General features: G+C 41.0%; 4 protein-coding genes across 12 annotated transcripts; 2 read left to right on the top strand and 2 right to left on the bottom strand.

Annotated features, from left to right (window-relative positions):
* The first annotated feature begins 443 nt into the window (after nt 1-443).
* LOC145238414 (inverted formin-2-like) lies at nt 444-13,259 on the top strand. 7 transcript variants are annotated; one of them, XM_080101565.1, is made up of 20 exons: nt 444-1,891; nt 1,979-2,100; nt 2,177-2,259; nt 2,328-2,443; nt 2,525-2,684; nt 2,750-2,783; nt 3,043-3,066; nt 4,059-4,206; nt 4,271-5,166; nt 5,237-5,378; nt 5,470-5,584; nt 6,003-6,239; nt 6,450-6,571; nt 7,088-7,285; nt 7,604-7,801; nt 8,359-8,493; nt 8,621-8,712; nt 8,811-9,970; nt 11,858-11,901; nt 12,514-12,577. In XM_080101565.1, the coding sequence occupies exons 1-19, from the start codon at nt 1,700-1,702 to the stop codon at nt 11,896-11,898; spliced, it is 4,215 nt and encodes a 1,404-aa protein (XP_079957691.1). In that variant the 5' UTR covers nt 444-1,699; the 3' UTR covers nt 11,899-11,901; nt 12,514-12,577. The 7 variants fall into 7 exon arrangements, with proteins under 7 accessions (XP_079957691.1, XP_079957692.1, XP_079957690.1 ...); XM_080101566.1 differs by lacking the exon at nt 11,858-11,901 and adding an exon at nt 10,470-10,499; XM_080101564.1 differs by having other exon boundaries at nt 11,858-11,894; nt 12,514-12,574.
* Nucleotides 13,260-14,431: 1,172 nt separating this feature from the next.
* On the top strand, nt 14,432-17,675 carry LOC145238399 (large ribosomal subunit protein uL6-like). 3 transcript variants are annotated; one of them, XM_080101542.1, is made up of 5 exons: nt 14,432-14,511; nt 14,966-15,103; nt 15,164-15,289; nt 16,888-17,101; nt 17,526-17,675. In XM_080101542.1, exons 2-5 carry the CDS (start codon nt 14,978-14,980, stop codon nt 17,633-17,635), a joined length of 576 nt encoding a protein of 191 aa, XP_079957668.1. In that variant the 5' UTR covers nt 14,432-14,511; nt 14,966-14,977; the 3' UTR covers nt 17,636-17,675. The 3 variants fall into 3 exon arrangements, with proteins under 3 accessions (XP_079957668.1, XP_079957669.1, XP_079957670.1); XM_080101543.1 differs by lacking the exon at nt 14,432-14,511 and adding an exon at nt 14,518-14,609; XM_080101544.1 differs by lacking the exon at nt 14,432-14,511 and adding an exon at nt 14,518-14,613.
* A 292-nt stretch (nt 17,676-17,967) lies between these two features.
* Nucleotides 17,968-21,428, bottom strand: LOC145238394 (uncharacterized). The gene is made up of 9 exons (XM_080101537.1): nt 21,366-21,428; nt 21,159-21,229; nt 20,972-21,022; nt 20,796-20,909; nt 20,635-20,682; nt 20,399-20,567; nt 19,999-20,197; nt 19,786-19,927; nt 17,968-19,525 (listed from the first exon to the last, which is right to left on the bottom strand). The coding sequence occupies exons 2-9, from the start codon at nt 21,220-21,222 to the stop codon at nt 18,072-18,074; spliced, it is 2,241 nt and encodes a 746-aa protein (XP_079957663.1). The 5' UTR covers nt 21,223-21,229; nt 21,366-21,428; the 3' UTR covers nt 17,968-18,071.
* Nucleotides 21,429-22,062: 634 nt separating this feature from the next.
* LOC145238396 (uncharacterized) lies at nt 22,063-25,789 on the bottom strand. Its single transcript, XM_080101539.1, has 7 exons — nt 25,073-25,789; nt 24,880-25,002; nt 24,714-24,803; nt 24,318-24,438; nt 24,051-24,249; nt 23,615-23,756; nt 22,063-23,540 (listed from the first exon to the last, which is right to left on the bottom strand). The coding sequence occupies exons 1-7, from the start codon at nt 25,191-25,193 to the stop codon at nt 22,126-22,128; spliced, it is 2,211 nt and encodes a 736-aa protein (XP_079957665.1). The 5' UTR covers nt 25,194-25,789; the 3' UTR covers nt 22,063-22,125.
* Between the last annotated feature and the right edge of the window lie 1,271 nt (nt 25,790-27,060).

Genomic DNA, 27,060 nt, shown 5'->3' with positions numbered 1-27,060 from the left:
AGCATAGTATGCTTAGCATACGCAACATGAATTCTTGGTTAATATACATTTTTTCAGAGTTTCGAGAAGTAATATAAAATGAGGAGCATTATATGCCAAGATATGTGGGTCATTTCTTTAAAACATAATAAGCTATATATGCTTCATATTTCCTATAAACGATTAATATTTAGATCTAGATAAGCGATAATATCTCACATTAAAACAAATTACCATTCCTGTTAACAAGCCAAATTACCGTGTGTTGGTACAGTCAAATAAGTTTATTGTTAACAGGACAAATGGTTAATTACTGAGGGTTGTTGGGCCCACTACTGGTAAGCTGCGCTCTTCACTCACAATCACTCAAGCGCGACCACAGAAAAGTTTACTTTGGCGGCGACCGAAAAAGTCTGTCGACGGGCATTTCGCCGGACAATAGTTATTTTGGATCAGGCGTGGTACTTCACGGGTCTTGACTGTTGTAAATATTCATTAACGCATTGGCAAAAATGACGCGTATGCAATTTTGCCGTACATTTTTGCCGTGAAGTTTGATATTTGGTCGTTTGATACGACATTACAAGTTTGGCTACTGTATTCGTGTTGTGGCCGAGCGTAGCATCATTAGAGCAATGTTTAACATCGGGGAGGGGCGGTTTTAACACAGACAAACGTCGCTTTGTGATACCTTTGTGATGTGACCATATTTGTGCACATTGTTGGGTCTGTATAGAAAGCAATATCGGTCTGACAGTATATTATTTGCCGTGTCATTTCAGTACTTGAAACCAGTCGTTTTACTTAGAATTGTAATCAACCAGAAGTTTTTGTTTTGGTTGTTTAAACTATTGTGTTGGTAGAATTTCTGAACCAGTATGTGTATTTTAGAATGACTCAGCCTTATTGCTCCTTTGGTTGAAACAGTTTCCTTTGTAAGGTGTTTGCTGATCTTTGTGGCGTTGTTGCTGGTCAGCTATGGTTTCGCTGATAGTGCTGACGCAAGGCAATTTGGCCTGCTTGGATATAATCACATGGCCTGAGCGACGAAGAACACGTAGATGTTAACGCTGGGCGACGAACTAAAGACATCCTTTCTCTGCGTGAGAGAAAATCCGCGACGACAGCTAAAATTTTTCGCCCATTTGTAATCGCCGTGGGCACGGCTTTAGCTGATTTGTAACTTTAGCTCTTTAAGAGCACGATTATTGAAAAACAAACCAGATGGCATTCTGTTTTGTGCACTGTGATAAGTTGACTTTACTTTCTGTAACTGCGAGAGATAAAGTGATGAATAGCGCAGCTTGGTTTGTGATGATTAATTCATCACGTTTTTATTCATTTTGTCGCCCGTTTGTCATGTCGGCAATTAGTATTTTCAGCTCAAACTTTCAAAAACGCCTAGTATAAACTTATTTGTTTCTGTGTACACTTGTAGTGGTAAAACGTTTAGTTTTCATTTTACAGGGTTGTTTATTGTTAAAGACAATAACACAGATAGAACTCTGAATACAATGACACAGAACGTGAATATTTGAATTACGGTCGTAAATAGTTGACTAGTTGAAAGGGACAATAACTTCACGAGGTTAATATGTTATGAGTTACTGTACAATGTGACACTTTTTAGTATGAGTTCAAAACAAGGGCACTAGCTGTTTTATTTAAGATTATTCAAAACATTAACTTGACTTATGTGTGGTGATTTTTGTACAAGAAAATGCTTAAAAAACGTTGGTCTAGTATTGCTGCCCAGGCCCAGAAAAAAGAGAGGACAGAGGCCGAAGAAACTCTCTCAAACTTAGAAAATGCAGAACCAGAACTCTGCATTAAACTGTTGCACTTTCCATCAGTGCAAAACTTTTCTGGATTAAGAAGAAAAATTCAGGAGTGTTCAGAAGAATGGATGCTTGTAAGCATATAGCTTCACACCGTATTTAAAACAACGTATTCAAGAGATATGGCAAATATAATACGTTACGTACCATGATATGTTTAGGGGTTTTTGGACTTGGACGGACTGGGTGTTCTATTTACCACCCTGGAACGGCTTTCAAACGAAACAGCCCGATCGTCAAAAACGTCGATACTCAAATCCATGGAGTTGCTGCACTGCGTTGGGTGTGTCAACTATACCTGTCCGGTTGTTACGCTGTAAGTTGCTTTGCGAAGACTAATTACATGCCTGTCCAATTAGGTGCGTCAAGTCCGTGATGAACTCTCGCACAGGGCTGGATCACGTGATCTCAAAGAACGATTACACCCGAATGCTATCTACTGGTATGTGCGAATGCGCCAAGCATATGTAATAAACCCATCTAAGTTTACATTTCGTTGTTTGTATTCAGCCCTGGACAGCAGCAACGTGATGGTAAAAAAGCAGGTGTTTGAACTGCTTGCTGCTATGTGTATTTACTCAGCTGATGGAAAACTACGGGCTATTGATGCCATGGAACATTATAAGGTAGAGTTGGCGGCCACTATGCTCCTGTGACCCTGCTACACAATAAATTAACATCAATTTCACTGTATGTTTGTTTTACAGCAATCCAAGTCGCAACGGTATCGCTTCAGCGTGGCTGTAAATGAACTGAAGGCCACCGAAAACGCCCCTTATCAAACCGCAGTGCTCTCTTTCGTTAATGCGGTCATACTGTCGACAGATTCACTACATGACAGAATTCAGTTGCGAAACGAATTTATTGGTAGGTACGAGTATGTTGAAAAATTGTAACCCCGTACTCAAAATTGCTTTTGTTGTCATATTTAGGTTTGCAAATCTTGGATACATTTTCCCAGCTTCGGTAAGCTTTGTTGTAATAGCTTGTATCGATTTTGGGCACAAACATGTGCATGGGCATTTTTTGTTAGCGTAATATCCGTTAACGGTGGAGACGCTTGCAGTTGCTTTGGGCCCATATTGGTTTATTTGTTGTTTACGAAGCGTGACTAACGCTTTGAATGTTGACCAGGTGCTAGTGCACACGGCATGGCATTTTATACCAGGGTATAACTACTGCACTGCATTTGGTTAACAGTAACACTGCTTTCACTCAACCACAGGGAAACTCAGCTCGTTTCCGAATTGTAAGTTGCAGCTCTGGCGAACGCTCAGTAGCATTGTGTGTTAGATGTTGGCTTTCACGGGTTCTGCTAACCATATTACTAACGCCCATTTCACACAGCAATATACTCCCCTTTTTAACCCTATTATATAGAACATTCGCATGTCCTTCACCATACCCCTTCCTGTGTGCGTTGTTAGGCACTTTTGCACTCTTCGACATTGGTTTGTCGGAGAACTGGGGCTGCATGCGTGTCATACGGTGCATGGCGGTGTGTGTGTTGCTTCCCGTGAATTTCTAACAGTTGTAAACATGCTTATGCTGCACGACGACTGCATCAACATATTTGGTTGAACTTCACTCACAGCATATGTAAACTTTACCAGTATTAATCTTGCATTATCTTATCTACAGGTTGATTGAAAATTACAAAAATATAACATTCCTGATGCATTATAACTTCTTAATTGATGCAATATTATCTAAATATTGTACGAATCATTAGTTCCAATATATATCATGAAAGCAAACGGTTTTGTTACTTTCTAGAACCAAAGCGTTTCAGGAGCCCGACAGTTGGTAAAACATGTTTGAACTTTTACGCTTAAAATTTATAACGCTTGAGGCTGGTTTTGCGCCAAGTTGCAATTTCTGGAAAAAGAATTTGCAAATAGCCGCGTTTATTGCCGTAAACTGGATGTTGGAGTATATTGTTGTTATTGTTTGAAATGTTAATCAAGTGTAATAAGTTATTGGTAATTGTTTGGCATTAAACTGCAACTCATAGGATAAACTGGTCAATGAGAAAATCCCTTCCTACATATTGCACAATCTTGTGAAGAACCTAACGCAAAAATCTGATTTATTGAATTGCTTTTTCGCTCTACAAATGTTTGGCAAAAATTGCATGTTCGTGTTGCCGTGATTTTCACTGTGGTTTATTCAGCGTTGCATGAAGTCGCAAAGCATTTTAATCGCTGGTGGTTACGAGACGAGAGTTCATATTGTTCTCAGTCACAGCGAATCCGAGGATTTGCTAATTCAACTTGAAGTGTTTGAGGAGCGCAAACTCGTTGACGATGAAGAGATAGCTGAATTAACAAACGCCTCTGGCATCGACCTTAACAACCACCAAGACGTGTTTTCGGCGGTTTTCAACAAAGTACGTACGTTGTTGTGGGTAATTTGAATTCACATAGACCGATTGGAACTTACATGGTCTTCAGGTTTGCACGGGGCCGCAGGGGAACCATCTTCTTGCCGTGCTTCAAAGTTTTCTCCAGATTAACACGGAAGATCCATTGGCGGACTCAATATGGGAAGCTGTTGAGGTCCTGGTGCAAAAGGCAGTGGTTATAAAAACTGCACAAGAAGGAAAAAAATTGGCAAAAGGGAGAGAAAATTCGACGCGGCGTGCTCCTAAGAAAGACGTCAAGATCCAGACAGACGCTCCCCAGGAAAAGACAAATGTCATCCCGCAACCTCCAATACCAACTCCTTCAAGTATTGTTTCATCCTTACCGCCCCAGGGCAACATTCCCCCTCCACCACCACCACCACCCTCGGGAAGTGTTACTCCTGCAGCAAGTGGTATTCCTCCACCACCCCCAATCAAAGGAATTTCTCCGCCCCCTCCTGCTGGGACGATACCTCCACCGCCTCCAACGGGAGTTATTCCCCCACCTCCACCTATTGGGGGAATTCCATCACCCCCACCTATAGGAGGAATTCCGCTACCTCCACCTTCGGGCGGAATTCCTCCGCCTCCTCCCATGGGAGGAATTCCACCACCTCCACCTATGGTGGGAATTCCTCCGCCTCCTCCTGTAGGAGGAATTCCACCACCTCCTCCAATGGGAGGTATCCCTCCTCCACCACCCATGGGTGGAATTCCTCCGCCTCCTCCAATGGGAGGAATTCCAGCACCTCCACCTATGGGGGGAATTCCACCACCTCCACCTATGGGAGGTATCCCTCCACCACCAGGGGGAATCATCCCAATGACAGCAAATCAGTCTTACAGCACTCTCCCAGTCCGACGCTCTGTGTCTGTACCTAAACCCAGTTCGAAGCTACGTAAGTTCAATTGGCAAAAGATTCCCAGCAACACACTGCGAACAAGGTAAAGTTCAATAATAAATTCAACGTTTCCTTAAACTGGGTGTATTTGAAACGTTTTATGGTTGCTGCAGAAGTAACAGTGTGTGGGATTCACTCGGCCAGCAAGGAGCGACAGATGTCGAACCGAACTACAAAGCTATTGAAGAGCTGTTTGCGCAAAAAGTTATTTCCAAAGCGCCGGCAAAGGAAACAAAAAAATCGGCACCAACTGAAGTATGTATATAAACACATTTTTTGCTGGTTTAGCTTGGCATTGTTGCCTTAATGATGACAAAAACACCATAATGTTTATTTCTTTTCGAAGGTAAGTCTGGTAGATTCCCGTCGCAGTCTCAACATCAATATATTTCTGCGTCAATTTCGACTCAGTAACGACGTGATCGTGCAAGCGCTGAAGGAAGGAAACAGAGAAATCTTAAGTGGGGAGATGAATTATTTATCATTTGGATGTGAAGCCAGTTTATATGTGCTTTAAAAACGGTTTAACAGTATTAGTGAAAATAAGAAGCTTTTATTAGTAGCACTCATTCCACGGCACTCTAGTCGCATTTGCAGCAGCAATACTTCATAGCTTAAGTAAATGTGAAAGTCGATATTTATTACTGGCACTATTTCACTGCCTAGTCACAGTATTTGTAGGAACAATATACTAAATAGCGCTAGGAAATATTCTTCGTATGTTTTCTAAACTTAAACTAAAGATAGGTAAGTTTTTTTCAGTTTTTACTTTATGGGCGGGCATTCTTTGTGGAATTTCATTTTTGGCACAAAAACTGCTTACGCAAAAGGCGTGCCCGTGACCGCAAGTGAATTCATCCGTGAACGATTTTCTCGCAGCCGAAGAGAAATTACGCAACATGCTGAAATTCCTTCCCGAACAATCCGAAATTGAGATGATTCACGCCTATACTGGAGACCCGGCTCTTTTGGGCAACGTTGAGAAGTATTTCCTTGCCCTATCGCAAATTCCCAGTTATCAACTTTGCATTGAAGCCTCCATTATCCGTGAGAGTTTTGAAGACGAGATGTCAGATATCGAGCCCACAATGCGTGACGTCAAAAAGGCGTGTAAAGGTCAGATGGGCTTTTCAAATCTTTTTCATCAGATTAGCAAAAAAATGTCACACTTGGTCTCCAAACAAAACCGTTGTTTCGACAACGTTGTGAACAATGCATTTTCATGACAAGGCAATTTCTGTAATTTACTGACTTCAGTGTGCCTGTATAAAAAAAACTTGTTGCGCAAAGTTACCTAACCTTGTATGGCATCAATATTTTATGTAGAAATTCGTTCTTGCAAGAAGTTAGAAGACTTTCTCTTGCTTATTCTCAAAACGGGCAACTTCATGAACTTCGGTGCACACTCGGGTGACGCGCAAGGTTTCAAAATAACATCACTGCTGAAGGTAAACCCTTTATTTATCGCGCCGAATTGAAAGATTTAATACAACCCAGAATTTGAACGGATTGATATTTTCACGTAACGGCAGAATCAATCACTACTTTCACTGTATACAATGCACCATATGTCGTTGAATGAGCACCAATAACAATGGTGAGCATTCATGACACTCAACAGTGAATGAAACCATCGTACGGGTTGTAATCAACCAAAGCAGTGACACACCAAATATAATGTCATCAAATGTCACAAAGCTGAATAGTTGGTTGGTAGCCGTCAACCAGGGAAATGCCACTCTTATTAGGGATCAACCAAGCTCAGACAAGCACCTGGTACCCCGGATCTAGGGGTTGATGCTTAAAGTAAACAGGCCGGTTGAACTTGATAAACATCAAATGTCAAAGCGGTAACTTGGCTTGGTTTGCTGGTACAACGTGATTGATTCCCCTCGTGGCTTGGATTAAGAGTGTAAAAGCAATTAACCTTGCGGTGACGTACACATAAAGTTAATTATTCGCAGTTGGCTGAAACTAAAGCGAACAAACCTCGTATGACGTTGCTCCATTACGTGGTGATGGAAGCGGAGAAAAAGCACCCAGAACTTCTCACCTTGCCTGAAGATCTAATCGGTGTCGAGAAATGCCAAAATGTGTCGGTCGAGCAGATACAAAAGGACGTGAAGCGCTTGACCGGCGTTATCAGCAAGCTGCAACGTCAGGTTATTCACACTTCTGGTTACGGTCGATAGTCCAACTATTTTAATATAATTTTAACCACATTGTACATCATACTACTAACCACTAAAGGAAGCGGTTTATCGACGTATTTATGTCGTTACATCAAATTTGCATTTAGTGGCTAAAAGCAAACTTGTTTCATATTTAGGTACATGTAGGCCACCTCAGTTTCTCGATGTGTAGGCACTATGTTTTGTCAAATTAGTCATTCCACTAATTAAAACGTCCATGTACAAATATTAAACTTTGGAGTTATTTCGAATGTCAGAATCACTTTTTTCATATCTAAACGTTCTTAGGTCGATAAAGCATCAGATGAGATAAAGAAGCAGTTTGAAGAATTTCTTGGCAATGCAGCAGACCGCGTAAAACTGCTTGAAGACAATTTGGATGAAATCGAGGTGTTACGAACTGATTTGGCAAACTACCTTGTCGAAGATGAAAGGAAATTCAGATTGGAAGATGGAATCTCGACCTTTGCTAAATTTTCAAACCAGGTACTGTAGTCGTTTCATCGCCAGGCACATGCCAATACACAAACCCTTAAAAACCAATAAATCCACTCTGAAATAGAATTGGTATGTTTGGTCTGTAAATACACGTACTGGTTTTACAAGCAGTAAATCATCGCTATTTGTTGTAGCGGTCTCTAATTGCGTTTTGTCATCAGACAACCTAGTGGAGTGTTTGTTAACTGTTTTGACCCAGCACTATCAATTACCGGGCTGCCAATTTCCCTAGCTTGACACGGTTTAGAAATTTAACATTTCATTAATTTGCTTCAGAAAATGCGCGGTTTTGTTAACAGATAACCGTCGCCATTCGTTTTATGGTACTGTATACCTTGCAAATAGATCCCTGTATAAGGTAACCTGTTGTTTTTCGGCATGGAATTGCTAATTTGCAACAGATCGCTGGATTTTCGCCTGTCAAGCGTGTAACAAGGACATGTGCTTGTTTGCGGGTTAAACTTAATTAACATGGTTAAACTGTTTGATAATGGTAAGACAAACCATTTTTTTGGGAGTCATTGATCACATTTTTTGAATTAAAGATTAAGAAAGCAATCAAAGAGAATAAGGAACGCGCCATTGCCGAAGAAAAGAAGAAGAAAAGAGAAGCCCAGGAGGCTGAAAGAATTAAAAGCGGGAAACCCAAGAGCAAAAGACACGCTCCACCACCTGCTGAGGTACAAAGCCTGAAATAACCCCCTACAGTCAACTATTTTGTAGCGTCTCGATTTTGGAAATCGTATTACACAGTTTTGTACTACTATTTTGTCGAAAATACCGTTTGTTTGTGTGTTGTCTTTGCAGGAAAATATTATCGACAACTTGTTGAAAGACATAAGGAAAGGATTTAATTTGAAGAAATCTTCACCAGACCATGCACCGGCTTCTCCAAAAACGTACAATATGTTATTTGTTTTGCATGAATTTTTGTTTTGTAAACAGAAGCCTATTAACGTTCGCAAACACATTACATTCCTCATTTTTGTTACTGCAGAAGTCCCAGAACCGATGCCCTACGCAAGATGAGTGCTACTAAAGCGATAAACGACGATATTAGTCAAAGTCAAACAAAAGTTACCGAAGCTGAATCGAAGCAAAACCAACAGACTACCAGCAAAGATAACTCTTTATGTACAGAAGCTGATGTCGACAAACCAAAGGTTGCTGATAGTACATCAGTAACGCCCCTTGATCGGTCTTCTGTAGATCAACTCCCTGACGCTAAAAAAACCACAGAGGACAGAGAAAAAACCAGCAACCGTCAGCAAACACCAAACCCACCTGACCCCGTAAGCCAACAGCCGACCGACGTTGTTGATTCAATTCCAGTTGCGGAGGCCAGTCATAAAAACGCTTGCACCAATAAACCCAACAATGTTAAAACTGTTGAAGCTGATGTAATTGCCAAAGCTCCCATTGAAACTAATGTCTCTATCGACAAACCCAACAATGTTAAAACTGTTGAAGCTGATGTAATTGCCAAACCTCCCATTGAAGCTAATGTCTCTATCGACAAACCGAACAATGTGAAAACTACTGAAGCTGATGTTCATGTGGAAACTAACACTTCCGACAAAACAAATGACATTAAAATTCTTGAAGTTGATGTGAAAGCCCACTCAAAATCAAACCAGTCTAGTGATACAGAAACTTGCAGCACGGTGAGTGATGACTTAACCGTTAAAGAAATTGGTCAACTTAACGACGTCATGAGTCAGATTTGCCTGGACAAAACGGCTGCGGTTCCTTCGCCTGATATAGAGACCCCAGAAGAGTACATAGAAGTTGAGAAACCCAAAACACGTTCCGAAGATATTCCTCAAGGCAATGAAGAACCTTTGTCGGCCAACGATATCGGTCTTATCGTCGAAGAAATGCTTGAAATGGAAACCACAACTATGTCAAACGGAAAAATCCCAATTCCAGTCACTTTACCAGAGAGCTCGAAAGACATTCCGACTGAACCACCCAAAGACGTCTCTCCCACATTAAACAAAGTCCTCGCAGCCTTTAAACCAAAGCAAGACGCAGTTACTACCGAAGTCAACACGTCTCATGATACTCAAGTACCGACCAGTGGTTCGTCTGTAGATTCTCGAGCAAAAAGTGTGGCATCGAACAACAGTGATAGCGAGGACACGCCACAAATTGCTGGTAGGTTTTCTGCATGAAATCGTGTTAAATATTTCTTGCCACACAAAGGTTAAAACCGTTAAATACGTTATATTTAAATGTCTTTCCAACGTTTGAATGGTTTTTATGTAAAACGACCTTGCAGAAAGGGTTAATATTTACTTTGGTATGTTAAGTTTTTGTTTTTGCAAAACTCATTTAAAATGGCTGTGCTCTATTTTATAGCAATCTATAAAAATAACTGTTTTTCCTGTTTTGGTTATGGCTTTCCTAGCTCGCCAACAGAGGCACCAAGAAGCACAGGCTGATGATCGATGTTCTGTGTCTTGAGTAGCGGCTTGTCGCAAATAGCGTAAAGTTTGTGCAAAACCACTTTTGTTTCACTTTAGCCTTTGGTTGCGTGTTGCAAAACGTTCTGGTTTGACTTAACGATTCAAACCTGAAACTTTATGCATTAAAGATAAACCTTGTTTTATTTATTTCCCTTGGATTTAACTAACTTAGTAACCGTTTTTTACAGAATGTCTTAAATAATCTCATCAATAATAAGGTACGCATACAACATCGGTAAAAAAAGGATGGGTGAAGACTGGTTTACCAAACGAGTCCCTATTGCATTATAGCATAGTCATCCATAATAACCTAAAATAGCGAGTACATTTTTAACCATTAACAACATGTTCATGCCAGCAAATTGCAGCCTGGCATTAATGGTGTAGGTGTTACTGGGGTGTGCCGCACGGCGTGATCGTAAATTCTCGATGCCATTGACAGATGTGACATTTGTGACGTAACTTCGTTTCATTTGTGTCGATTTAGGCGGCGAATGCGGTTATCGGGCGTCTCTGATCGTAAAACAGTGCAAATGTTAACTGGGAATTTCCATCATTTGTCACAAGCCTTTTGATTCGCCTGAAATCCCAGAAAATATTTTAGAAAGGCAAACGTGGATCGATGTCCATAGCGGACGTACAGCGCCTTAACGTTTCATGGCCCGGTTTGTTTTCAGGCATTGATCAAGTGCATGTAGCCATAAAATCACACTTCGTCTCGCCGCTCTCCAACCAGCCACCGTTTTTCAACGAGAGCTCTTCCGACGACGAAGAATTTGAGGACGCGCTTGATTATATTGATTAGCCCGTTTCGATCGTTCCTGGTCAGTACAGGAACCGGTATTGGTCTGTTGTATAAGTTTGAATCATAACAAAATCACGCACGTTACTGAATCAGCGACTCCGAAGGGCTGAAATTTTTTTATCGCACCAGTTGTAAACTGCCACAGCCGCGGAATGCGCTTTGCGGCTTGTTGGTCTGTTGCACTGGTTAGCATGAATTTTGCTTTGAACGTGTTTGTATTTTGCTAAGTTCGAACTGCCACGTTTGTTGTATATGTAAAGAAATGGACGACACACCGGCAGCAATTCGGCTCCCTGCTTCGAGCACTCAAGGCAGCAGAGTGGCGTCGAAAAGCAACCACATATCTAAGCTGGCTGCAGATAAAAAGAAGCAACACTGCGCGCTGCAGTAAAAGCGGGGTTGGTTTCATGGGCTTGCAAAATTGCCACCCTCATTAAAAACGCAATGTCGTAAAGTTCATTTACGGTTGCTTTACTCACCACAAGAATGAGCGATAACCGAACGCTCTGCTGTATACAGCCATGGCTTCGCTTGATTCTAATTTCTAGCGATGTAATTCACACGGTGATGATTGTAGCTAAACATTAGCAACGCGGTTCTTGACACACCAAGAACTGCTACTGGACAAAAATTATTGTCTTGCTTTGCTTGCTTTAAAAGCTGCTGGTAGGCAACTGTCATTAAGGAACAATTTATCACTATCACAAGATACACGATAACCGCATGTCCAGAGAAGCATATATGCTCAAAAGGTTGTTCTGTTTTTTACAGAAACATGGATAAAGATCAAGCATTGGTTTAGGAATTTGTAAGTGGTGTGTACATCACAAGAGATCTTGAAATTCTGTTTGCGCACGTTGTAGCGTTTGCGCTCGTTGCGTTAAGCAACCTCACTTTCGCATCACACAGTAAATAGTAGCAGGCGTCGGTACCTGGCTATGTTCCACTGTGTGCGTTCTGGTCGTCTTATCTCGCCAGTGTAATCATTATGTCGACCAGCATTTCATCAGTGTGTTTTGCCGTAAGGCGTCTTCGCTTGGCCGTGTCGGTTTTATCGAACCGACAGGTCGGTAATTCTATGTACATAACAAACCAGGTCGATAGTTTGACGTGCTTCTAACCGAGTTCACCATAGCATTACTGCGCACCGATTGTTTGCTAGCGTTTGGGTGTTGACTTACAACTAACACATAAAGTTTCCTGCCGGCGGGTTTTGCTCCACTGCATGTTGTAGAGTAGTTTCATCATTCATGCCCGAAAACCTTGCATGCGTAACAAAGTGCTCATGCTGCATTACTAGATTGCATTTAGCTTTGTTGTTGTTTTTCCATCTGCTCTTTTACCATCTGGGTTCTTTTATGTATAGTTAAACTTTTAAAAGGGTGTTGTGCTATTGGTGTTTTAATTTGTTTGCCAACATTTTCTAGGTGAAAAGTCAGGCGACGCCACTTCGGACAATCCAACTTCAAAGCGTAAACTCAGGCCCTCGCAGATTCCTATATCACCGCAAAGGAAATTCGGAAAGCTTTCGTTTTTATCAAGAACAAATCGCGAATTGGCGACGAAACAGCCAGAAAAGGATGTTTCTCGTCCATCTTCTAGCACCCAAAGATGGAAGTCTTTGTCTTTTCGAAAGAAAAAGGGAAATCAGTCTGCTGATCGGTCGACTACAGTAAACATTACTTCGCCAGTAGGACAAAATCGCCAATCAAAAAAACAACGTGCTGCGGCAAAGCCGTCATCTTCTAAGGAAAAAGACATAAACAAGCCACCTCAATCACTTGCGAGGAATTCTTCGCTTCGTCGCTCGATTACAGGCATGTTTCGAAACAAGCAACGTCCCACAGCAAAACCCGAATTTAAAGCATCCACAAGCCGCGTTAAAGTTTCTTCCACTAAAAGAAATGAAACAAAAGCTAAGGCGGTTTCTACGGAAAAGAAACCAAAAGTTGCTGTGAACACACGAAATTTTCCTCGAAGATCATGATTTCAATTGTTACCACTATTTTTGCTTCTCGTGTTGATGCCATTCGACTAAATCCATGGCTGTGTTGCTGGGATAGGTTCTGTCATGAGCCAATAGCGAGCCTAATGTTTGATTTCTTTGCATGTGGTGTGCGGTACAATATATTTTGCGCTGTACCTGCCTAATAAAAGTAGTTCTTGGGTCGTACGTGCTGATCATTACAAAATTCTGTATTTTTTGCTATACGGGAGGGTTTGTTTCACAAAATATGTATAGGCAGAGAACAAAACTGACAGCGACAGTGCGACATTTAGCGGACAGAAATAATCAGATAAAATATTAAGGCCTTAGCGAACATTGAACAATGCATTACAAAGTTTTATTGAATCATGTATTACAAACCAACATTGAATGGTGTATTAACGTGTACTACCAACCCACATGCTAATTTTGCCTTAAAGAAATGCTCCTAAACCTCGTAAGACTCGCATTGAAGGTTAAGAGACATATTTTACACATTTTGGCTCAAATGACTGAAAGATAATGTGAAATGTTTTCGGCTCAGATGACTAAAAAATATGTGAAATGTCGACACTTATCAATAGCGAAGTCTAGATGTCAAATGATGTTTGCGTAGCTAAGCATCACGAAATGAAAATATAGCAGTTCCCCATTTGGTGATACGCTGGCCATCAGTTTGCTTTATAGCCTAAATGTTAAGCAATAAACATGGAAATTGCTCTCCGAGTAAACCGCTTCTAAATGCCCCACCCAGAACGGTCAGTTTCACTGCTCCATTTTGTGGCCAGAACCCGGATTTCTATCAAAAACAATCATCTTGGGGAGAGGTACAAACTTGGCCCATAAAGTTTTTTTTTACATTTTACAGCCTATAGGCCTAATATAGGGGAATCTGTTACTCTTGCTATTTCTCTGCAAAATGCGTTTGCTTTTACATCGGCATTTTACATATTACTGCCGTTGTCATGTCAAACCCTTTTTACCAGCGATTATTTTCGCAAAATAAATAACATTGACAAAAAATCACATTTAATTTACAACTTTTTTGGCCCATGCCGGTAAAACCGTACGCAATCGGACTGTTCTAAAATTCGATGACCTTTCGATACGTAAGGAAAATTTTTGCGTACCTTACTCGATTTTAATCCAGGACTTTTAAGGGTGCAGTTTTGTAATGTTGCAGTAAATTGATAATTGTTAATTGTTGAACTTTCATCTACAGTCAGAATAGCTTTTTTCACATAAGTTTCTCAAAGTACCATTTTCGGTTATTTTTACAATATATGGCCTCTTCTTATAATAATTCCCTAAAAAAAGAAAAATTCCTGTTAAAAATCACAAATTTTTCCGAAGTGCACTCTCTTGCGGTATGTTATAAGCCGGATACCATACAATCGCCGAATCGAGCAATGGTCTTTTTCTAGTGTGTGGCAGTGAGGTAAGTTGTTTTGAGAAAGATCTGAGTAAATCATCGTTGTAATTGAAGAAATAGGGTTAAAAGTTACAGTAAATTAAGTGGCATGGCTTTAGTAACAGGTTGGTACGTAACTTTCCACGTTTGGTATGTTATCATGGGCATTTATGTTCGATAACCAACACGACTTATTCTAGGGCTTTTACATTCTGTTGCTATTATATGTTGGTCATAGGGCCCGAATTCATATTACACGGCATTGTAACCCACAAAGCAGTTCTAACCTTAGTTTAACAATCAATGTCGGCTAATTTGATTTTTTTGATGATCTGTGATGATATTACTCAGCTCACTCTGAGAACTTCATGAGTGATGAACAATACATATCTGAGCTCAATCAGCCGTTGTGTTGCAAGTCAAAACCACATTCTTCATTGTAAATGTACAACAATTAAAGACAGCAATGGATTTTTTGTAGGTGAGCGCCACCATGAAGAACATTCACTCGAATGAAGTTGTTACGCTTCCAGATAACGTGAGTGTCTGGGTAAAAGGGCGCATTGTCACCGTCAGAGGACCAAGGGGTCGTCTTGTAAAAAACTTTGGCCATCTCAAAGTAAGTTGCTTTATATCAGATTAGCTAACATAGTTTATTTACCGTATAATTCTGTTTTAGGTCGAGCTGACAAAGGTCGGCAAGAACAGTGTCAGGGTGGACAAATGGTTTGGAACACGCAAGGACCTGTCATGTGTGCGTACAATTTGCAGTCATATTAAAAACATGGCTACTGGTGTCACAAAGGTATGATACTGTCTGTACTAGTGTTTTATAGTAATTGAGCGCTAAGAAAAATGATGTAAAGAAAAGTATTTACAACATGGAGTTTCTGCTCAACCAGCCTTTGCAGCAATTTTGAGATTTTGAGTATGTTGTGTTGGTTGTCATTCATATGAACAAATTTGTGATCCAACAATGTCATTTGTCTTGTACACCACTTTCCTGTTTTTCATCTATCGGTCATTTTGAGTAATTATGGGTCCCCTTCCCTGAAGGGGATGCATCTTGATTTCACTATGTTTTTTTCTTTTCTTTTTTCCGTCGTGAAGTTTGTCCATGCACTTTTGGCAACAAATCTTTGTTGGATTTGGATGAAACTTTCACAGATGGAAGATATGGTTATGTAGATGTGCCTTTTGGTTTGTTTGACTCGATAGCCCCAATATTTACCCCGTTAGCCCCCTAAAATGGGTAAAATTTTAAACAATGTCCGAATTGGATGAAATTTGGTCAGTTTGTTCATTTTGCCATTTTAAGGCCTCGATTGTTGTGTTTCACCCTGTAGCCCCAATATTTACCCCACCAGCCCCCTAAAATGTGTAAAATTTTAAACAATGTCCGAATTGGATGAAATTTTGACAGTTTGTTCTTTGTGTCATAATTAGGTGTTGATTATTGTGTTTCACCCTGCAGCCCCAATATTTACCCCACCAGCCTCCCAAAAAGGGTGATTTTTAAACAATGCCTGAATGGGATGAAATTTTGACAGTTTGTTCATTTTGCCATAATTAGGTGTTAATTGTAGTTTTTCACACTGCATCCCCAAGATTAATGCCACTGGCCCCCTAAAATGAGTGAATTTCTTAAACAATGTCTGAATTGGATGAAATTTTGACAGTTTATAAAATACATCATCCATTGATCTCTTTTACCCTGTGAGCCCCACCTTCACCCCAGTAACCCCTAAATGGGTGTAATTTCTAAACATTGGCCAACTTGCATGAAATTTTGACAGTTTGTGCAATATGGCATTTTTAGGTGTCGAATTTGACGTTTTACCCTGTAGTCCGATCAGTACCCCACTAGCCCCTTGAAAAGGGTTAACTTTTTAAACAATGTCATGAAATTTAGAAATTTTTTATAATATTCTATTTTGAGGTGTTGATTGTTGAGTTTTGCTCTGCAGTCCCACCATTTACCCCATTAACCCCTGCAATGGTTAAATTTTGCAAACAATTGCCGAATTGAATGTGACTTGAATAGTTTGTACCTCATATAGCATGATTGTGTCTGCAGACTTTTTTATCGCCCTGTTTAAACAGATAGCACCAAAATTTATCATAGTTTTTTTTTTGCAAAATGCATTATTTACAACTTTGCATGTGTGGGGGACCCATGAGTTTCTGCTTGCAGAAACAACTAAGGCTATAAAAGACAGTGGCTGATATGGGACCTATTAAATAAAGTGTATGTAGTGTATGTGCAATGGCAATATGTGCTGAGCCACCCTTCTAGTTAGTGTTTTGTCTTTTTTAAGGCTTAAGTAACAAACTTCTACATAAAACAATTTTGTTGACCTTTTTTGTTCTTTTCAAATTAAATTGACTTTTCTCCATTTTTAGGGATACAAATACAAAATGAGATCAGTTTATGCTCATTTTCCCATCAACTGTAACATCACTGATGAAGGAACTAAAATTGAGATTAGGAATTTCCTCGGTGAGAAGTTTGTCAGGCGAGTGAACATGAAGGAAGGTGTGGTCGTGTCTGCCTCCCCAAAACAAAAGGATGAGCTCATTTTGCAAGGAAATGACATTGAACAAGTTTCCCTCTCAGGTTTGTGGTTATTATTTAATTGCAAAATATTGAACTATGTTGTTGTGAATTTAAGACAAGGTCTTACAAATCAATTTTTCCCCCACACAATAGTGTACATCATTTTTTTCCAAATCAAAACTATATGTGTGATCCATGATGATTAACTCAGCTCACTCTGATCAAATGATGAGCATTTGTACGTCAGTCTGAGGTCACACAATGCAACTTGCACTTCTTGACTAAATCGACATACATAACCTTTCGATTGAAAACATATTTTGGAAATAAATTTATTGCACATGTTTTGAAAAACATTTTCAACAAACTCACCTAAACTGTATATTTCATTTCATGAATACCCTTAAACCTGCATTTTTGGTTTTGTGGGGAAATGTATAAAAAAATTATAAATATTTCTTAAATTTCCTAATGTGTATTTTAGCTGCGCTCATCCAGCAGTCCACAACCGTAAAGAACAAGGACATCCGCAAGTTTTTGGATGGTATCTATGTGTCACAAAAGACCATAGTTGAGGAGGAAGAGGGAAGTTAAGGCACTAAACTGTTCTAATACATTCAAAGAAAACAATAAAGGCGGGTGAATGTTTTTGTTAGCAAAACAGATGGTACAGTTTGAAGGTATAATGTAAGCTGCGAATTAATTTAGCCAAGTGTGGTAGTCTAAGGCAGTTTGCAGAAAAAGTTCAATAAAAGGTTTTTTGTAGCATTTTACAGCACATGTAAATAAATTTGATTTTGGCTAGGCTTTGCTGGGAAAAGGCATATTTGACTAGCTTTTCAATTGTTCGCACTATTGAGTTTCTGCTCAGCCTGTTGTGTACAGCAATTGTGGTTGTCACTGACTCATTGTAACCAAAAACACGCTTTATTACACAAGTGTAATTTATTGCAAAACTGGTAGAGTCTTCACCAAGGACAAAAAGGCGCTTAGTACTATACAGCAATAAAAGTTATTTTGCTCTTTTTACTTATTTTCCAAAGCAGCAATTTACCACTCTAGTCGGACTAAAATCTGCACAATGCGGAGTGCCTCCGTTATACTCGCAAACCCAGGTCTCGGTGCTAGTGCAGGTGTACATGTCGCAAGGACTACTGGAGATTCGCACCGGCTTGCCACAGAACACTTCACACTGTTTCGATTCCACCAGCGGTTCGCTGACGCCTTCACACGAAAACGCGTTGCTGGATATGCACTCTCGCATACGTTGCTTTGACCCTACACCGCATTTCACGTCACAGCGGCTAAATCCGGACCATTGGGTTAAGGTAGGACAGGCACCTCGTTTGCAAGGTCTGTCTTCTCTCTGTTTTCCGGCGCATCCCTGACCATTGGGTTGACACACGCGCTCGCGAATTTCGACACCATTGTTTCCGCACGATTCACTACAGCTTGCCCACAGACCCCAGGGTGTGAAAAAAGGGCAAGGTTCGTTACCACAAGACTCCGTTTCCTCTTGATTTTCGTCAGGACAGTTGTCGGTCCGTTTGTATGCGACACATCGTCTGGTTCTGGTACGAACTCCGCCCCCGCAAGACTTTGAGCACTTGCTCCAAGTTTCCCAAACGGACAGGTAAGGAGATACGCCAGAGCGTTGCAAGACAATTTGATTACGCGGGATGTAACACAGGTTTCTTTCACAGCAACCTTCGAAACTTCCTGTTAGTTGGGGAAAACCGCTGTAGCCGAGATTGTAAAATGGACATTGAGGTTGGAAGCCAGTACCGGGAAATGGCTGAAACGGCGAAAATGGGTTTGTATATGGTCGCATCGGAAACCCGGTGCCCATGTTAGGATAGCTTGGAGGATTAGGAAAACCACCGAAGTTTGGTGAAAAGGGGTTTGGATTGCCCGGAAATCTCAAGCCGAGTCTTGACTGTTCCCCGCTATTTGCATTTGAACCTTGATCGGGCGTAAATGATCTTCCCGCTGTATTAGAATTCTGGTTGTTTTGCAATGCAAGCGTAAAGGCTAGTAAGTTCATCGGATTGGAGGTTAACTGGGACAGAGGGCTCGCATTTGGGTACTGGCGTTTCATTTTGTTCAACTCGTAACGCCAGTTGTCGGCCGAGATCTGATTTTGCTGCACTTTCGTCCAAAATCTGTAGCGGAGGTGCTGAGGAACCATTGTCATTGTAATATTGTACAGGTTCTCTTTAATCACGCCTTCATTGATAATGGGATCGACAACACAGCCCGATTGACGACAGCTGTGGTAAGCGTCGAGAAATTTCGCGGCCGGCCAGTTGATGTCTAATGGTTGGCATAGTGGTTGACCAAAGGTGTTGCCATTTGACGGAATCATTCTTCTTTCGGGATCATCTCCAGAACGCACAGTAACTTGGTTCACTTCTGATGGGTAAAAGCAACCCAGGGTTTGGTCAAAGCAGGCGCCGATCAACGAACATTCGGTTTTACTGATACCTGTAAAAGTAGATTGACTTCTCATTCGTTGTTATTCGCCTGGCACTAGTGTCAGTACTGTGGCTTGCTTCAACACATTATAGCTTGGTCACATAGGTTTTTGTTTTTAGTTAAAAAAAGATTTACGCATATCGTGGTGCTAAAACTTGATTAGTGTTACGGAATGGTATTATATTGTTTTTCTAAATTCCAATTTTATATGCAACCATATTGAGGGTCAGATAATATCTCCCAAAGCTAATAAATATCAGTTGTCTTACCCCGCCATCCAGCAACTTTTGGTCGAATCCCCATGTAAAGAAAGGCTGAAACCATGTAACAACCAGCTGGTTGCTCATGAATCTCTTCCAGATTTTGCTGAATCATGCAGTTTGTAAAGGCGATATTCCACTGTTGATTGCTCTGCAAGCCAATAAACACTTAACATCTGGGGCAAAAAAATCCAATAGCCTACCAAAGGGGGCAAAAATTACCGTTTGTAGATATTTGTTGACAAGGGTGTGAAATCTGGCATTGCGTACAACTTTGTGGCAAACAGGAACACCCGGCAGTGTAGCGTATCCGAACGAAAGGCGATAGGCGTGCAACTCTTGGTCGAAGTAACAACCCGGTGTGGCGTGGCAAGCATTCGGGTTACTTTCTAATGATTGGTCGGACATCGAACAGTGTATTCTTCAAAAGCAAAAAATAAAATTTAAGGACGCGTAACTATCTGTTTATATGTCACCAAACTTGACCAGTAAATTACCAATAAATGCGCATGGTACCTGCTGCCTGCAGTACGGGATTATACACTTAATTGTAGAGTAGACAAAGCGATTCAAAATAAACTGCTTTTGAGATGTATTTGTGGAATCGTCAGAATAAAATTACCTTTGGCAGTAGGGAATATTTACGGGCGGAATTGTCAAGCTGTTCCAATCCAAGCTGAATGGGCTGAGACCACAGTTGTTGGGAAAAGTCGGGCACTGTGTGTTGGGGCCAAACGGTGGTAGCAAGCCTGGTGGCAACAAGCCGTTGTTTGGAAACGGGTTTCCAGTACCTTTAAAATATTTGTTAGAGTTTCCTAAACTTATCATACAACTTTTGCGCAAGCATTTTAAGCTTACCAAATAGTCTTGCATCCACACCTGGGCCCTCCTCACTAGGTAGTGGCACTGAAAACAAAGTGCCGCATTAGTTAACACCTAAATTGAAATTGAAAGTTCTGTATATTAGCAACAGTCGTTTTAATTGCACCTATAGTGTGCGAAAAGGAATGTGCACTTACGCATTTTCAGGTTGCAGTTTCCTTTGTGGATAAAGCAGTGGTTAGGGCAGGACGCGAGGTCCCTGATCACCGCGGAGCTCGCGTTACAAGGGTCGTCCATGCACTCAACTATATCTAAAAAACATGTTGTTGATAAATGTAATAAAAAACCAGCTATTGTAAAACTTTATGCTTACTGTCATGCTTTTCGCCTGAAGCTGCGAGGCTCTTCGCGTTCGCCCGGCAGTCTGCAAAAATGTTTTTTTATGTAGCTTTTTCGAGATAAGCGATTCAAGTTACTTTAGTGCAATAGTGTCTATTATCTTTTTTTTCATGGCTTTATATGTCAGCGCAAACATGCTACTAAATTGTCTGGTTTCTTACCTCCATCGCCCTTCACTGCAGTTTTCAGCAATAATATGGTCAGTGCACAAACAAGAAATTTCATTTTGAATCTAAAAAATAAATAAATTAGATTTGTCCAATGCGAGATCACTAAATAAATTTTGCCACACTAAACCTAGTCAAATATCACACGTTTTGCATTAACATGTAACTTATTTACATGTCACCACACATAAATACATTTACCTGTTTGCTTGTAGTTATCCTTCGCAATAACAAGCGAATATGATGACCGTTGACGGCCGACACCCGTATATATTGTATTCGGGTCAAAAACATTTACTTCGACACCCATCCCTGAGGGCAGACGCCACCTATGGCAACTGCGTCACAACAACTTACGTCACAGGCCCTGCATGCATTTGTTTTAGAAAGCGAAACAAGCACTAATTGTCGCGTCAACGACACCACCCTTTTGCATTCGCCACTATTTATAGCGCTAAACTGCCCTGCCTTGCCACTTTAATTGCGTCACTTGTCCGATGTCACGTGGGTTCAATAAAAATCTGTTTGCGATTTACCTGTGTTTGAAAACGGTGTGACGTCGGATGTTGGCTGAAGTAGTGTCTTTTGCTACTAGAGCATATGACTCGTGTTTTGCCATAGCGTTGTTTTAGGTTAAACTCCTTATGTAATGTGCTAAGGTGAATACATTCGTGAATTGCTTGGGAGACGGGCTTGATTCGGTATCACGCCTTTAATAGGGCTGGTGTCCTCATGTAATGTGTTTAGATTATAAACAATGTGTTTTGTATTTAAATGTGTTCTAAAAGGTAAATAGCCTACAAGCGGGGTATTGAAAGTGTTTTAGCCTGCTGGAGCTTGCCTGATTATAGCCTATATTTTTTTTTCATCTATAACTTCAATTGCACGCAGAATCAAATACGGTAATAACGTGATTTATTTTGAAAGCAAACATAACATATTTTTTTACTGTATACATTAATTACATATCGACTTCATCGCAATCGTTCCACCAACGACAAAGTCGGCATCGGAAACTTCCAAAGCATCGTTGTTTTCTCTCGGCTTTAAAGTTTTCACAGTGACCGTCGACGTAACCACGTGAGGTTTTCATCTTGCACTCATATTTACGAACGATCGCACAGGTGGGAAAACCCTGGCACTTTGACTTGCTCTTTTCCACAATACTGCCGCAAAAGTCGTCACAAACTCGAACCTCTGCAAGAGCTTCCGGCAGGGGGCAGGAGAGAGTCGTCTGGCTGTCATCACAGGTACGGCTGCGATGTTGAAGTCCTGAAGAGCACGATGCATTGCATTGACTCCACTCCGTCCAGTTGCCTAACACCGGACAGTCTTCCGTCATACAGATTTTGCTTTCCTCCGATTCTCCTCTGCAGCCGTCTTCTTCGCATTCTCGGTTTCTTATCGACATTCCACCGCCGCATGTTTTACTGCACGAGCCCCAGCTGCCCCATGCGGCCCATTCTGGACATTTTTCGATAAAGCAAGCCTGCTGCCGTTCCTCCAAGCCTTCGCAGGTGTCGCTTTCCCTGAAGCGCACACAACGTCTTGTAGATGGTCTGATTCCAGGTCCACACTTTTCTGAACACTTACCCCAGGCTCCCCACTCGGCCCAGTATGAAGCTACACCTGATGTTCGACCCGATATGCGGTGACGTGGCGTATAGCAAAGGTGCTGTTTGCAACACCCTGCGAAGGTACCTTTAAGCGGAAAAAGACCGTGAAAGCTGAAAATCTGAAAGGGGCAGAAAGGTTGCACTGGGCCTGTAGGAAAGTTAAGTAAAGAAATAGGCACTGGAGGTTTAGGTACGTCTGATGGTTCTGCAGAAGCAAATTCGGGATGAAGCAACAAAAATCGGTCACTAGCGGTTAGTTCAGGTTTTGTGTTATCTCCTCTTGAGTCGTCCACAAAAGGCCGTTCATTCATGATTTGACCAAGGCGATTTTTGAAATGCATCCAATCAACACTTCGGAACACCTCAACGAAATCATACGGATTTCTCATAATCTCATCAGCTTTGCTTTGCCAATTGTCGGGTCCGATGATTTTCGACTGCACAAGATACCAAAATAACAGGCGTAGGTCTGGCGGCAAGTAGGTCAAAGTAACATTCAATAGATGCTGTTTGACTTCGATATCAACGCCTCTGTCCACAACACAGCCTGATTGCTTGCATTGGTGGTAAGCGCTAAGAAAATGCTCCGGAGTCGACGATCGGTCAAGAGCTTGACATCTCTGTGCCCCAATGCTTTCAAGTACTTGATAGGTCGGTTCTTCCGGTTCGGCACGCAAATTTACTGCATAAGTTTTCATTGGCGCGTAACAGTCTTGTCTCATGCATCCTCCAATCAAGTCGCAGTCCGTTTTAGTGATATCTGAAAAAATGATAGACTTGTAAGTAAGCTGCATAAACCGTTTTGGCTCACTTTTATTGGTATGGCTGACTTACTTTCCCAACCAGCCAGTTTCGGTTGACCTCCCATGTATTCCAGCACATCGATCATGAAACAACCCGGATCAGGGGAGTAAATGCTTTTTCTGTTTTCTTCAAGAAAGCAATTTGTAAAGAGACCATTCCACGGTTTTGCACCCTGTTTTGCATAAATTTTGAAGTCATTAAAAACATTGTGTTTGTTACTTAACAAAAAATACAACTTCTACAAATGAACATGCAATCACGATTAGGATAAAATAAAGGGTTTAAACTCAGCCAAGATTTTTTAAGAGGCATTTGTCTTTCCACAAATGGTATTTGAAACATCGACTAAATTTGTGTAATGCCAATCGTGATTTCTCATGATTTTATACTACACAACGGTTAAGAACAAACGGGTCTTTTTAAGGAAATTCCAAATAACGCATCAGGACTGGTCACAAATGCTCACGTTTTCTGTGTACTCGTTAACCAGCTCGTGGAACTTCCTGTTCCGGATTGCCATTTGACAAACTGGCACCCCTGACAAGATTGAGTGACCGAAGTAGTGCCTCAGATTGTAGAGCTCCACATCGAAGTAACACCCGGGCACTGAGTGGCAAGCAATCCCGTCAAACTCAAGACTAGGATCGGTGTTACGGCACGGTATTCTGTGCAAAAACACAACAGTTGTTGCGCTGTTGATGTTGAAGATAATTGTGCCATTGAAGATTCCTACCTCTGGCAATACGGAATATCAACTGGGGGATCGAGCAAATGCAAATTGTTGGGATCGAATGGTTCTATTTGGCACGAAGCAGGAAATTTCAGGCACCATGGTGGAGTCAGTGGGTTAAATCCTGCGAACAGAATAATGGTAAAACACTAATTAATTCAACTCAAATAATAATGGACCTGGAGTTAAGTAATAATGGAGTTAAGTGGGCGTGAAGTTGGCGCCCGAAACCGAGAATAGCCTACAAGCCCGAAACCTGTCATAAACCCTTTCAAAAAACAACAATCCGACCCAACAATCGGTAAAAATGTGGAAAAAATGATGCCGAGATAAAGTCTGGCCCGAATCAAGCACGAACCTGGTCCAACTTACAAGTCTGTAACGGGGTCTGTAACTTACCAGGCCCAAATCTGCCGCCATCGTCTTCTTTGAGCTTTTCTGCCAAGCCCCGACTGAGGTTGCTGTTCTTGTCGAGCACCACCGTCGTAACTATTTTGTCAAAAACAACAACATTTAAATCACCAAAACTAATTTGGTCAATACAAACGTCAAAACTTTTAAATACCTGTTTTCAATGAGCAGAAGCTTCCGTTCCAGTGGCAAAACGTCTGGTTTTGACAGTCAATTTGTGTTGAAATTATTTGACCAGATTCGTCGCAGGGGTCAATACAATGAAGGCCCGAATTAGCTGGTGAACAATTTTACTCGTTAGTCATTGTTTTCTACATACAAAGGTCGTTTAATCAAGTCGTTCCCACCTGAGTTGTAAGTCCCGTTAACTGCGAGATTTTGTCTTGCATCGTCACACGGTAAGCTTCGTACAAACCCAAGAAATATTATCACCACACATGACACAGTCAGTGCGAAAACTTTCAACATCGTTGCTGAAAACAAAAACTGCCCAGAGGTCAATGAATTGCTCAGATCGTCTGAATCAATCCAGAAATAACAGTACGAATACTAGAGGGTCGTTTATAAGGCTCTGATCGTACGTGTATAATTGATCAGTTCGTTGCGATTTGTGTTGTTAAAATGCAGGATGTAGCTGGAAGGATTCATCAGTAATTGCTTGTATCTCGTTGTATACTCGCATAGTTAGTTGTACTCAGATCATTTACACAATTAGCCAGCCAGTTTCGCGAATTGTCGAACGAACACACATGGTGTGGACAACTTCATTCGTTCGCCTTATTAAAGATTACATCGTACAAGGTGTATGCAAAACTATTTTTGACACAACAAAACTGGACTATGTATTCCAACTATGTATGCATTGCAACGTGAATTTTGACATTAATAACCTAATGTTATAAGGCATCACCGATGATTTTACTCTTCGGGTTCGCAGAAAAACCTGTCGTCGGACGCACGCTGCGGTAGCGACCATAATCGTCAAACTACGGCATCAGTCGAAAACAACTGCGCTAGCTGCCGGAGTTATATACTTTAGATTGTCCTGTTGCATATAGGCATGCAAGACTTGGCTAAAGATTGATTTTTTGTTATGTCAGTTGTTTACGTACAGAAAAGTGTTAAAAATTGCTAGGTCTAGTTGAATGTTAAGCTAAGTGTGAGACCTATAAAAAAGCGTATTGATTCGCACGCAGCCATTTTTGAAGCCACGTCACAAATTTAGCATTTTGCCTGAGGCAGTAAGGTAGTCGCTCAAGCCTAACTATGTTTTGATCAGTTCACATATTTAAGTAAGTTTTGCCACAACAAATACGCCCTAATATACCCTTGACCACACTGATGGAGGCTCCTTAAAAGCTGAATTTATTCCATATATGCTACAGTTTAAGCTGCACTTCAAACTATAGTGATGGCCCAGAATTGCCACAGCCTACTTCTGCGCAAATTTAGGCCCAATAAAAACTGCTCAAAATGCACTCTTTATAGCGTTTGGGTTTCCTTGCTGCGTCACTGTTTATAGCCATATTTGGAATGCTCTTTTTCCGCCAATGGCGTTATACGAAGCGCAACATTTCTTGGGAAACTGAGTCATATTCGCAACAAACTAACAAAATGATTCATGACGTGGGTGTCATCACTTTGGGGACGTGAGTTGATTCTACACCATGTGTGATGTCAATCAACTGTCCATTTCCGCTGTTAATAGTTCAGGGTAGTTTCCCTCAAATTGTGCACCCACTTCATGATTTGTCAAGTCGTTTAGCTCGACAAAGTCGCTCAATTTAACTTTTTTACGTGGTAAATACCGTTTTTTCAATTGGATGATCCCGAATTGATACTTCTTGCTCAGCTTCTGCCATTTTTACTTTTGTCTCTGAAAATGTTTTTGTACGCTACCGGTCCGGTACTTGCAGTCGCCCATTGTCTTTTCGCGCATTCTTGCAAAAAACGTTGGAGGTGTGGCAGTGCTTCACATTTTGTTTAAAATACCCGTAATTGTACTGGCCACTTGAAACTCCTTTGTCCTACAACCTAAATTTGGTTTCTCAAACTTTTTTATGTCGTGACAGCATTAAATTACGATGTTATGGTGTAAATTGATGTGACCAAACAATACAAACGTGCCACCGAATCACAGATGCCTTAAGCACTTTATTGTTGTTTAAATGCAAATTACCGCTTAATTACGCCTTGATGTTGCCCAAACCTGTTAGCATGGCTCTCCTATCTGTACGTGGCCTATTGTGTGACCACTAAGTCCTTCTGTTGTCTATGATTCATGTCGAAAGATTGGTCACGATATGAGACATTACTGTGTAGACCGCCATGTCCA

This window comes from Phallusia mammillata, chromosome 7 (assembly GCF_965637545.1).
Source record: "Phallusia mammillata chromosome 7, kaPhaMamm4.hap1.1, whole genome shotgun sequence".
Classification (NCBI taxonomy): domain Eukaryota; kingdom Metazoa; phylum Chordata; class Ascidiacea; order Phlebobranchia; family Ascidiidae; genus Phallusia; species Phallusia mammillata.
This window is presented reverse-complemented; position numbering and strand designations above follow the sequence as displayed.